At 45.5% G+C, this 10,557-nt stretch overlaps 3 protein-coding genes across 3 annotated transcripts; 2 read left to right on the forward strand and 1 right to left on the reverse strand.

Annotated features, from left to right (window-relative positions):
* On the forward strand, positions 630-4,852 carry LOC8061073 (glycosyltransferase family protein 64 protein C5). The gene is made up of 4 exons (XM_002440108.2): positions 630-1,269; positions 1,389-1,511; positions 2,484-2,651; positions 2,739-4,852. Exons 1-4 carry the CDS (start codon positions 994-996, stop codon positions 4,410-4,412), a joined length of 2,241 nt encoding a protein of 746 aa, XP_002440153.1. The 5' UTR covers positions 630-993; the 3' UTR covers positions 4,413-4,852.
* On the reverse strand, positions 5,179-9,204 carry LOC8061074 (flap endonuclease 1-A). Its single transcript, XM_002441405.2, has 17 exons — positions 9,077-9,204; positions 8,842-8,958; positions 8,041-8,099; positions 7,879-7,938; positions 7,727-7,780; positions 7,566-7,614; positions 7,440-7,487; positions 7,167-7,232; positions 6,994-7,044; positions 6,794-6,913; positions 6,639-6,723; positions 6,447-6,528; positions 6,131-6,239; positions 5,990-6,046; positions 5,861-5,907; positions 5,694-5,748; positions 5,179-5,443 (listed from the first exon to the last, which is right to left on the reverse strand). The coding sequence occupies exons 1-17, from the start codon at positions 9,086-9,088 to the stop codon at positions 5,372-5,374; spliced, it is 1,143 nt and encodes a 380-aa protein (XP_002441450.1). The 5' UTR covers positions 9,089-9,204; the 3' UTR covers positions 5,179-5,371.
* LOC8068992 (uncharacterized protein At4g29660) lies at positions 9,279-10,399 on the forward strand. The gene is made up of 2 exons (XM_002440109.2): positions 9,279-9,597; positions 10,008-10,399. Exons 1-2 carry the CDS (start codon positions 9,415-9,417, stop codon positions 10,140-10,142), a joined length of 318 nt encoding a protein of 105 aa, XP_002440154.1. The 5' UTR covers positions 9,279-9,414; the 3' UTR covers positions 10,143-10,399.

The following is a 10,557-nucleotide window of genomic DNA, read 5'->3' on the forward strand; positions in this document are numbered from 1 at the left end:
CAGTCACACTGTGGGACTGCGACAAGAGCCATTCTCCGTTTCCTTCCTGAGTTCCTGGTACGTTCCTGTCCGTGACAAAAAAAAAAATCTCAAAATCTGAAAAGGAAATGAAAGATACTCCACTATTTTTCTCTCAGGTTATGTTTGGTTTCCAGAAACTGAGATGAATTGAAAAGTAATAATTTAATAATAAAATAAGAAGCATTTTCTAGATATTATTAATTATACTTTTAATTCATGGAATGAATAAGGCCTTGTTTAGTTCCCAAAAAATTTTACAAAATTTTTCAGATTTTCCGTCACATCGAATCTTTAGACACATGCATGAAGTATTAAATATAGACAAAAATAAAAACTAATTGCACAGTTTGGTCGAAATTGACGAGACGAATCTTTTGAGCCTAGTTAGTCCATAATTAGACAATATTTGTCAAATACAAACGAAAAAGCTACGGCGTCGATTTTGCAAAATATTTTGGAACTAAACAAGGCCTAAAAATGGCCTTGAACAATGTTTGAAACCGCGAAGAGAAAAAGAGAAATCGATGTCAAACATGCCGTCGCCGCCGTGGCGCCGTCCCTCTCCCTCGCTCCTCGGTCCAACCTATAAGAAGTCCAAGCACTAACGCGGCATTCAGATCACCCCGTGCCGTCCGTCCACTTTGGTCGTCGGTCGTCACACCCCACCAGGCCACCACTACCTCCCCCACAAAGCAGCTCGTCGCTAGGACAGCGAGGCAGCTCTGGCTTATTGCAAGCTAAGCTGCCCGCCTGATTGATTAATCGCGCGTTAATTGCCCGCTAATCCCCTGCCGGCCGCCGCCGCCTCCTCCGCGCATTTCCTCGCTTAATTAATTGCCTAGTGAAGTTGATCCAGCTCGGCAGGCCGCGGGCGGGCTGACAGAGAGAGAGAGAGAGAGAGAGAGAGGCAGAGGCAGCCCGGGATCCGATCGGGCGGTCGATGCCACGGCCTGTGGCGGGTGTCGTCGGGGCATGGCTGGGCAGGCTGCGCGGCGAGGAGGAACGATGAGGCCACCGAGCAGCGGCAGCGGCATGCGCGCGGCGGCCGCGCGGTCGCCAGCCGCCTCGTTCCTGCTGGCCGCTGCGGCAGCGGCGTCGCTCGTCGGAGGGTTCTACTTCTGGCTGGTGGTATCGTCGTTTCGGCTCCCCGACTCGGGCGCCGCCGGGTGCCGCCCCGACGGCGAGGGGTCGTGGGCGGTCGGGATGTTCTACGGCAGCAGCCCTCTCGCGCTCCGTCCCATCGAGCTGGTGAGTGGCGTGCGGCGCTCAGCTTCGAAACAGCTCTCCTCCACTCGTGCGAGCGTTGGGTAGGTTGACGCCTGAAGCGCTTCCTCTTACTCTGTCTGAGGTGTAATTTTGCTGGGCAGGAAGGGAGAAGCAATGACAACAGCTCGGCGTGGCCGGTGGCAAACCCCGTGCTGACCTGCGCGACCCCGACGGAGGCGGGGTACCCGAGCAATTTCGTTGCCGACCCGTTCCTCTACATCGAGGTGAGGCACTGCTGCTGCTGCTTGTTTTGTTCTGCCGCTCTTCCCCGGGGTGAAATTCTGCTACGCGTGGATGTAGGATGATTTGTAAATTAGCTAAACTATGGGAGCAAATCGTTGAACAAAGTAAAATTCAGGCTCACTGGCTGTAACTGGTGATGTGGCTGCATTCCAGAATTCAGCACCCACGCAGGGGTGACTGTGAGGGTTTGATGTTTGATTTCTGGATGCAGACAACTTACTCAGGCACATGGTACTGTTTGGCTGGTTGCCTGAATACCATTATCTTGACAGTGTCTTACTTGCCTGTCAAAAAAATTGTGTAACTGTCTTGTCTCAGTTGAGGCATACAAAAGTTAGGTCCAGCATGTAGTGTCTACTACTCTATGATGCGCAGTATAGTATGTAAGCATGGTTTGTGATGAATTAATAGCCTATGATGAGATAGTACCTAGGGAGTTTTAGTTCAGGAAAGGATTCTGATCTAGTTGAGATAGACACCGAATGTGCTTTGCTTAGGTACATTGCAAGTTTGAAACCAGTAATATAGAAGTTGATCTGTATACGTCCACTGCCGCTGTCTGCTTCTCAGTGACATTTCTCCTTGGTTGAATATATATAAGTATAACCACTGGCGGAGCTACATGTAGGCCAAAGAGGGCCATGGCCCCTCCTTGCTCATAGAAAACTCCATTAAGTAGCTATTAAACTAGAGATTAAGATCAATAAATATGCATATTAAGTAAAAAAATAGTGCTAATGGCCCCCTCTTGTTTTTCCATCAAGCTCTGCCACTGAGTATACCAAGCAGGAGGAGTTTTTACAAATGCTATTTGTCAACCTGAATGCATTGTTGATTATCATTTGCTAGTATTCATCCAATGAGTAGCATTCTTAAGTTAAGATACTACTTTCCAGGCTTGCATTTTCACCTGCTAGCTCTCTCATTCTGATATGGTACTATGCATCTCCTAGGGGGATACACTATATCTTTTCTTTGAATCAAAAACAACCACCTCAATGCAAGGTGATATTGGAGTTGCAAGAAGCTTCAACCAAGGTGCAACGTGGGAATTTCTTGGCATTGCTCTAGATGAGGCATGGCATCTGTCATATCCTTTTGTGTTCAAGTATGAGAATGAGGTAGGTTCTTTAACTTCACATCTATTATTACTTGACAAAAAAAATAACCATTTATGATGGTCAAAACACTAACTCTCTTTCTCTCAGATTTATATGATGCCAGAGGGAAACAAAAAGAAGGAGCTGCGCCTTTATCGTGCTACTAAGTTTCCCCTTGAATGGACATTGGAGAAGGTTCTTGTCAATAAGCCACTTATTGATGCCTCATTAGTCCAATTTGAGGGATACTGGTGGCTATTTGCCTCTGATTTTACACGATATGGCGTTGAGAAGAATGCGGAGCTTGAGATTTGGTACAGTAACTCTCCTCTTGGTCCTTGGACTGAGCACAAGCAAAATCCTATCTACAAATCGGACAAAAGTTTGGGAGCTCGAAATGGCGGGAGGCTCTTCGTTTTTGAAGGGTCATTATATCGCCCTGGTCAGGATTGCAGTGGTACTTATGGTCGGAGGGTTAAGTTGTACAAAGTTGAAAAGCTAAGCAAGGAAGAATACAAAGAGGTCCCTGTAAATCTTGGGATAGAGGAGCCAAAGAAAGGGAGAAATGCATGGAATGGCATGAGGTACCATCACATGGATGCACAACAACTTGCATCTGGTGGATGGATTGCTGTAATGGATGGTGATCGAGTCCCTTCAGGCGATTCAACCAGACGTTCTCTCATTGGTTACATAGCTTTCCTGTTGGCCAGTGCCCTTGTCATTTTTGTGGGTTTTATGAAAGGTGCAATCAGTTGCTACATTCCTCCCAGTTCATGGGTTCCTCTTACAAGGAGAACAGAATTATCCCGTGTCTTCTCTGTGCACCGCTTCAACCAGAAAGTCCGCAGATATTCTACCAATATTAGCAGATATATCTCTGCTACTAAAACTAAGCTCAGTGAAAAGACTTGGTCCAACATGCTTTTCTTCTGTGTAGTTGCTCTATTTGGTATCGTGAATGTCTGCATTGCTGTGCATTTCTTATGTGGTGGCAATGGTGCTGAAGAGGCATACACATATCAAGGGCAACACTCTCAATTCACCATGGTCACAATGACATATGAAGCTCGTATCTGGAATTTGAAAGTATTCATTGAACACTACTCCAGATGTGAATCAGTTAGGGAGATAGTTGTTGTCTGGAACAAAGGTACCCCTCCAAGTAGTGATGCATTTGACTCTACTGTGCCTGTGAGGATACGAGTTGAGGAGATCAATTCTCTTAACAACAGATTTAGGGTTGATCCTCTGATAAAGACCCGTGCTGTTTTTGAACTGGATGATGATATCATGATGACTTGCACTGACTTAGAAAAAGGATTTAGGGTCTGGAGAGAACACCCTGAGCGGATGGTGGGCTTTTACCCCCGGATGATAGATGGCAACCCTATGCAATACAGGAATGAGAGGTATGCTAGGGGTAAGAATGGCTACAATCTGATACTCACAGGTGCTGCCTTCATGGACAGTGAGTTTGCTTTCACGACTTACTGGAATGAGAAAGCTCGTGAGGGAAGGGACTATGTGCACAAGAACTTCAACTGTGAGGACTTGCTCATGAATTTTCTGTATGCGAATGCAAGCTCCACAAGGACCGTGGAGTATGTCCACCCTGCATGGGCTATCGATACATCCAAGCTTTCTTCTGTCGCCATTAGCCGGAACACCCAGAAACACTATGATATCAGAACAGATTGCTTGGCAAAGTTTTCCTCCATATATGGTCCCCTCCCTCAGAAATGGGAGTTCGGCATGCGTGAAGATCATTGGGACAAATAGGATGGCAATGGTGGTACACAACGGACAAACACATGCTGGTGAAACCTTTTTTGTTAATCCCCCCGTAAAGTTTTGTAGCTTGGGGTGAACGGTGAAGTTATAGGTCCTTTGGGCAGAAGTGCCCCTGGTTTGCAATGTACCTATTAGATTCGGCTAGAAGCTTAGACCTAATCAGGATAGACCATTGTTCAAAAGTTTTTGATATTAATGCTGAAATAGACCAAAGGCAGGGCAGTGTACGTGAATTGTGAAAGGCAAAGAGGGAACCTGGAAACTGCATAGTGGGTGGGAAGTTCAGATTGTTGGTTTCCCTTATTCTCTAGTTGTGTACATGTCTTCCTTTCTAAGACTGGGCTAGCGTTGTGTGATTATTTACGCTAAGACCTCGTAGTGTTTATTATTTCAGTCTAATGAGGACTTTCTGAATCTTTGGTTTCTGAGATCCGCGTTGTTGTCTGCTGGAATGATCTTTGTCGTGCTCAGCGGCTTCAGCTACTCCGACCGTGTGACCGTGTCAATGTTTTTGCCATTTCAATTCTGGTAGTCCTCGCTCGCCGTGTCCGACTTTGACCAGTTCACCTCATCTCCGATTTCCACTTGCAACCGCTTGTGGTGACCATCCTCCGCGGACAGGCGCCGCCCAGCACGCGCGCTTGCACATTTCTCCACCGGCAATGAGCTCGACCGCTGGATCAAGCAAATTACCGGACAAAGTGCAGAACAGCAACATAACCGTGCAACATAGATACTTGGTACAAGAGGAATATGAACACAGAACACACATGAACGGAAAAACTAACCACCGTGATAAGTTTTGTTACTTGGTACACCAATCTCTCTTCAGACACAACTAATTTACCTAGCTTTTGACCACAGGTTTGAGTTACAACAAGGAGTCAAATAACCTAAGTGATGACGCAACCAACAGCTTTCGTAGCTGCACATTTAACCATTCAAGCTTACTTCTTCTTCCCACCTGCCTTTGTTTTCTTGTTCGCAGCAGCTGCCTTACTTGTTTTATCCGAAGTCTCCTGCATTTTTGTGGCGAAACGATTCATCATTAGCTAAAAACCAAGGAAGAACCATCCTATAGTGCAGTTATGGTAGCATATGATTTTAAATGAAAATAAACTGCCATGAGTCTTGACGACAGGCTTGCAAGATACAGTTTCAATTGACTAATTGCTACCTGGCCTGCATAAATTGACTACGAAGATGGCTAAGAAAGTAAGAATCATAGATAAGCATGAAACATGGGCTGGCATTTCTTTTTGGAAGTACCTTCCGTTTCAGCGGTGCTGATGTGGTGGCAACTGGCTTGAAAAAGGACTCAAGTCTGGTCACATGATGTCAAGAATCAATAGTTTTAGGACAGTAAGTTTAATTTAAACAGACAAATATACTCACATGCACTTTGTAGTTTGTATTAGATGCCAAGAGATACTCACCTTCCTTGCGATGATTTATTCTTGGCAGATTTGATCTTCTCAATGGCCTGCACAAAAGAACATGAGAATCACAGATGAGAAGAGACGATTGGAGAATTAAACAGTGAGAACCAAAAGAAAGGTACATACCTTTGTCACCCGATCTTCGTTGAAGCCATTATCTTTTACCAGGAAACTTATGAGACCCTAGAAAGAGGCCAAGAACAATGAGTTACATTCAGGATGTATGAATAGAGTTTGAAGGTAAGCAAGCAAGGTCGGTGCATGTACCTCCTCATCAGGTGGAGTCCATTTCAGCTCAGGAACATCCAATGTAACATTAGGCTCCTTGAACAAGCGTCGAGCTTCTTGGTAAGGCCAGTCCTCAGGAATTTGATATCTGTAGCACACATGTACAAAATTAGGCAGAATCAAACAGCAAACAGTTTCCTTTCATTTCACCACTAAACCATATAACAAAAGGAATGCCAATTAATAAAAGAAAATAAAACATCATTGGTTGATAATGTAAAGTATAGGACCATGATGGAAAATAGACTGCTCCTAGGTGAACAGACAAATCTCAGACTATTTTAACTGGACTAACCTGTCTTTATTAAGATTCTCTAAAATGCTTTCTATGGACCCATGTTGACGAATAAGTTTCAGAGCTGTTTGTCCCCCGATACCTAACGAACAAGCAAAGATACCGAGTTAGAAAAATAGAGGCATGAGGTAAAGCATTTTAGAAACACAGACAATTGTGGCGTATAATATGATATAGAATTGATTAGAGTACCTTTGATGCTATCACAGTAGTCACATCCACACAGGATGCACAAATCAATGAACTGGTCCATGGTGAGTTCAAGCTCCTCCAAAACCTGCGACAGAAGAATTGATGACATATATGCAACATCAAGGTAATTATGAGCACATTACAAAAATGCACACCTTGGCAACGTCAAATTCCATCACAGGTATTTTCTTGGAACTTGGATCCATTAAATGACGAAGGAACCTTGGAGCCCCAAAAGTAAGGGAATCCATATCTTCTGAAGCAACAGCGAACACCTACAAAATAGATAGCATATAAGAAAAAAAATGGAATGAAGGAGTGGAAACAAGAAGGCAAAGGTCTTCATTAAGGGTACCTTATCATTTTTGCAGAGGGCTGCACATTCTGCTTCTGCTTCAGAAGGTGCCTATTTGTCCAACAAGACAAATCCATGAATTAGCACTACTGACACAAGACAAGATAGGTCATAGCCCTTATGCTAGCAGGAAAAAAAGTTAGCAGCATAATACCAAGGTAAACTGAATTCACCTCTACAACAGGAACCCCCATAAGTCTTAGCAGTCGTTTACAATCATCGTTATGTTGCGCTGTGACCTGTTCATAAAAGGGGTAAACAAGATGAAGCCTACTTACTCAGAACAATAAATCCTGCATCCTACTTATATTTTTTTGACATTTATGCTGTGCATGAAACTAATGGGGCTTCAGAAACATTGTAAATCACCTCAATTTTTGCTGTTGGGATACTCATGAAATCTTCAAGTAAACCATAAGCTATAGACTGGAAAATGAAGAAATTACCTTTACAGTCCTCTTGCTCAATTTTTCCACCGCATCTTTATCTCCTGCCTGAAACATCAGAAATAGAAGAATTGATAAATAATTATGATACAAAAAAAGTGAGCAAACTTGGAGCAAGATAATTACCTCTACTGCCTCTTTCAGATCATTAGTTGCATCTTCTCTTTTTGAGAATCTGAAAATAATAGTACACTCTAACAATAAGAGAAGACTACAGATATTACATAATTGTGTCAAATAACATAAGAATAATCGAAGGATGAAAGAAATATTCAAATATATCATGCCTTTTAGCAAGCTCTTCTTTCTTCATATCAGGAGGCTTGCCATCAAAAACATAACTGCCCAAATAATGAAGCAAACCATTTAGAAGGCAATATATTTGTTTACACGTATTTATATCTTACAGTGGCAATAAATGAAAGGAAGTCATGTTTACACTGGCTTGATTCCCGCTTCCAGTAACCTTATTGTCCGATTGAACATTCCTTGCAAATGACTGCCAAACAAATAATAATTAGGAAAAAAAAAACCAGCACCAGGAATATAGTGAATGCAGCTTCAGGTATTAAACATGCTGGAGAGGATATATTATCTGTACCTAGTGACTTCACCAGCTTCATTTGTGAGAGTTTCCATACCTGTCCTTCCAACTACAATCTGTTCAAGAAACTATAAGAAACACATTCGAACTCTTTCATGGCAGTAGGTAACTAGCACAGTAGTAGCATCTCAAGACGCACAAAATACATGCAACTAATACAATTTGCTTTCATCTTTTATTTTACTTGAACAAACCAAGCAAGCCAATATTGAAGGTCAACCCAGTTGAATTAAAATCAATGCAAGTGGTCTGGAGGGTGAAGGGTGACATTGACCATAAGAGGCCTTTTGGATTTGTATCCTAATTAATTTCTAGTTTTCATGTTTGTGCGGCCCATGGTGCGGCGGTGGCAATAGGTTGCTCCTAGAGTGCCTTGAGTGTTCAGGCCTTTTTTTTAGGCTACATCCTCTATCGGTATAATGTAAAAGTTCTTTCCTGTCTTAATTGAAAGGCAAAGCTCCTACCATTATAACTCTGCCAGTTCATTCGGACATTAAGGAAAAGAACGAGGATGTAGATTCCTCATCGTACCCGCCACCCCCCTCCCCCCCCCCCCCCCCCAAAAAAAAAAAAGAAAAACAACGTTCGAAGGTTTAACCATGCTGAACCCTAGACCCGGTTCAGTTTGAAGAGCAACAGTTTGAAGCAACTCCTGTAATGAGCACAAACAGAAAACAACAACATAGGGGGGAAATGCACAATCCTGGCCACAAAAACAAGCAATACAACAGCCAGGCCCATCTTAAGCACAGGACGGCGAGGCAAAGTAATGAGGACTAGTGTTGGAGCGGAACACACCAGGAACTGGTAGATGCTCATGCTGGCGTCGATGGCGATTTTGCGACCGAAGTAGCTCTCGAACTTCTGCTCCTTCATCGCCTTGGGCGCATTGTCCGCCAGCAGTTTCGTCAAACCCTACACACGCCGAAGGCGCGAGCCGAGGCAGAAACCGTCAACCGATTCGCCACCATACGGCACCAACCCCGAAATCCAAAGTAAGGTAGAGGGAGGACGGATCCCCCCCCGCACTCACCTTGATGCCCATCTCGTCTGCGGCGGCTGTGGCGGGCGGCGGCGTTGGCGGAGCCGGAGTGGCGCAAGAGACCGCGAACTATTTCTGTTTTTTTTTCTAGTATTTCCTTACCAGCCGGTTTTGTGTTTGCGCGGCGCGGCGAAGACTGCACACATGGGCCGTAACGGGCCGCATGGGCCCACTCGACCCAACTATTCATCACAACGAACAAGCGCGTCGGCCCATTACGAAGCCTCACGTCTCCGACTCCCCTCAGCACCGGACCACCGGCGGCGAGGTCGCGCGAGCGTGGGACTGGGAGTCGAGTGGAGGAGGAGAAAGAGGAGGAGGTGACGGCGATGTCGAGCCGGTTCTGGAGGTGGTACGCGGACCGGCAGTTCCACAAGTGGGAGAAGACGGTGCTGTGGGACATGGTAGAGCCCTACCGCCCGCCGCGCTCCTTTGCGCCACTCGTCGGCACCTACGTCGCCGCCTTCTACACCGGCGTCGTCGGGGCCGCCGTCACGGAGCAGCTCTACAAGGTCAGCCAACCTCAGCAACCTCGGCTCTCCAACCCCTTTTCCCTTTGCATTTGTTCCTCTACCGCCGGCCACAGGCACTGCAGCGCCCATCAGGTGCTCGGTGGAATGCTTGCCCGAGAAACCGCGCCTGCCGCCGCGGATCTCCGGCCAGCTCGAGTGGCGTGGTGCCTCGCACATCGGGACCCTGTGTGATAGTTGAAACTTGCCAGCCGGCCAGCCCCTTCACATGATTTCGCGGCATTCGGTGCCAGAATTCGTCTGCTCATTGCATGTGCAGAGCTTCTGTTGTGATTGCACTGAGAATCGTCAAATTTGTTCGAAGCATTTCGAGAAATCGGGCTGTGCGCTTCATTGAGTTCGCTAGGCAAGGTTACTGACTCCCCCTTTTGTTTTTTGCAAAAAAATTGCAGGAGAAGTACTGGGAGGATCACCCCGGCGAGGCGGTGCCAATCATGCCGCCCAAGTTCTACTGGGGGCCATGGAGGGTGATGAACGGAGAAGTTCCCCGCTTCATCCAGCCGCCTGACGAGGCCAAGACGGCGTAGGAGCTTCAAGCCTTCAAGCAAGCATCAAGCTACTTTTTTTTTTTTCCAAAGACGCTTGTATATGGTCTCGATAGAAAAAAAAACATGGAGAAACTACTGTCCACGAGTGTTTACTGTACTGCCTCTCCTGTGATTTCCTCGTTGGATGATTACTGATTAGACGACGGGTCTACTGTGATTTCCTCGTTGGGTGATTACTGATTAGACGACGGCATGGTAATGGTGAATAAACTGTCTGTGCGTTTAGTCTAAGCAAACCCTTTGTTCATATTATTACAGCCGTTTTCTCGTCCTGGCATCCTTTCGGGGATGGCAGGTGTCAATTTGCTGGCATGTGTTATTAGCCCTGTGCTCAGCTATGGAAAACCAGACAGGAGAATGTCGCTCATCTGAAGGTCGCAAGAATTCATAATGG

This window comes from Sorghum bicolor, chromosome 9, assembly GCF_000003195.3.
Source record: "Sorghum bicolor cultivar BTx623 chromosome 9, Sorghum_bicolor_NCBIv3, whole genome shotgun sequence".
Classification (NCBI taxonomy): Eukaryota; Viridiplantae; Streptophyta; class Magnoliopsida; order Poales; family Poaceae; genus Sorghum; species Sorghum bicolor.

Coding starts and splice junctions, on each gene's coding strand:
- LOC8061073 (XM_002440108.2), top strand. CDS start 994: ATGGCTGGGCAGGCTGCGCGGCGAGGAGGAACGATGAGGCCACCGAGC. Junction 1,270..1,388: donor CGCTCCGTCCCATCGAGCTG/GTGAGTGGCGTG, acceptor TTTGCTGGGCAG/GAAGGGAGAAGCAATGACAA. Junction 1,512..2,483: donor ACCCGTTCCTCTACATCGAG/GTGAGGCACTGC, acceptor TGCATCTCCTAG/GGGGATACACTATATCTTTT.
- LOC8061074 (XM_002441405.2), bottom strand. Junction 7,488..7,565: donor ATCTGAAAGAGGCAGTAGAG/GTAATTATCTTG, acceptor CTGATGTTTCAG/GCAGGAGATAAAGATGCGGT. Junction 6,724..6,793: donor TGGAATTTGACGTTGCCAAG/GTGTGCATTTTT, acceptor CTTCTGTCGCAG/GTTTTGGAGGAGCTTGAACT.
- LOC8068992 (XM_002440109.2), top strand. CDS start 9,415: ATGTCGAGCCGGTTCTGGAGGTGGTACGCGGACCGGCAGTTCCACAAG. Junction 9,598..10,007: donor TCACGGAGCAGCTCTACAAG/GTCAGCCAACCT, acceptor AAAAAATTGCAG/GAGAAGTACTGGGAGGATCA.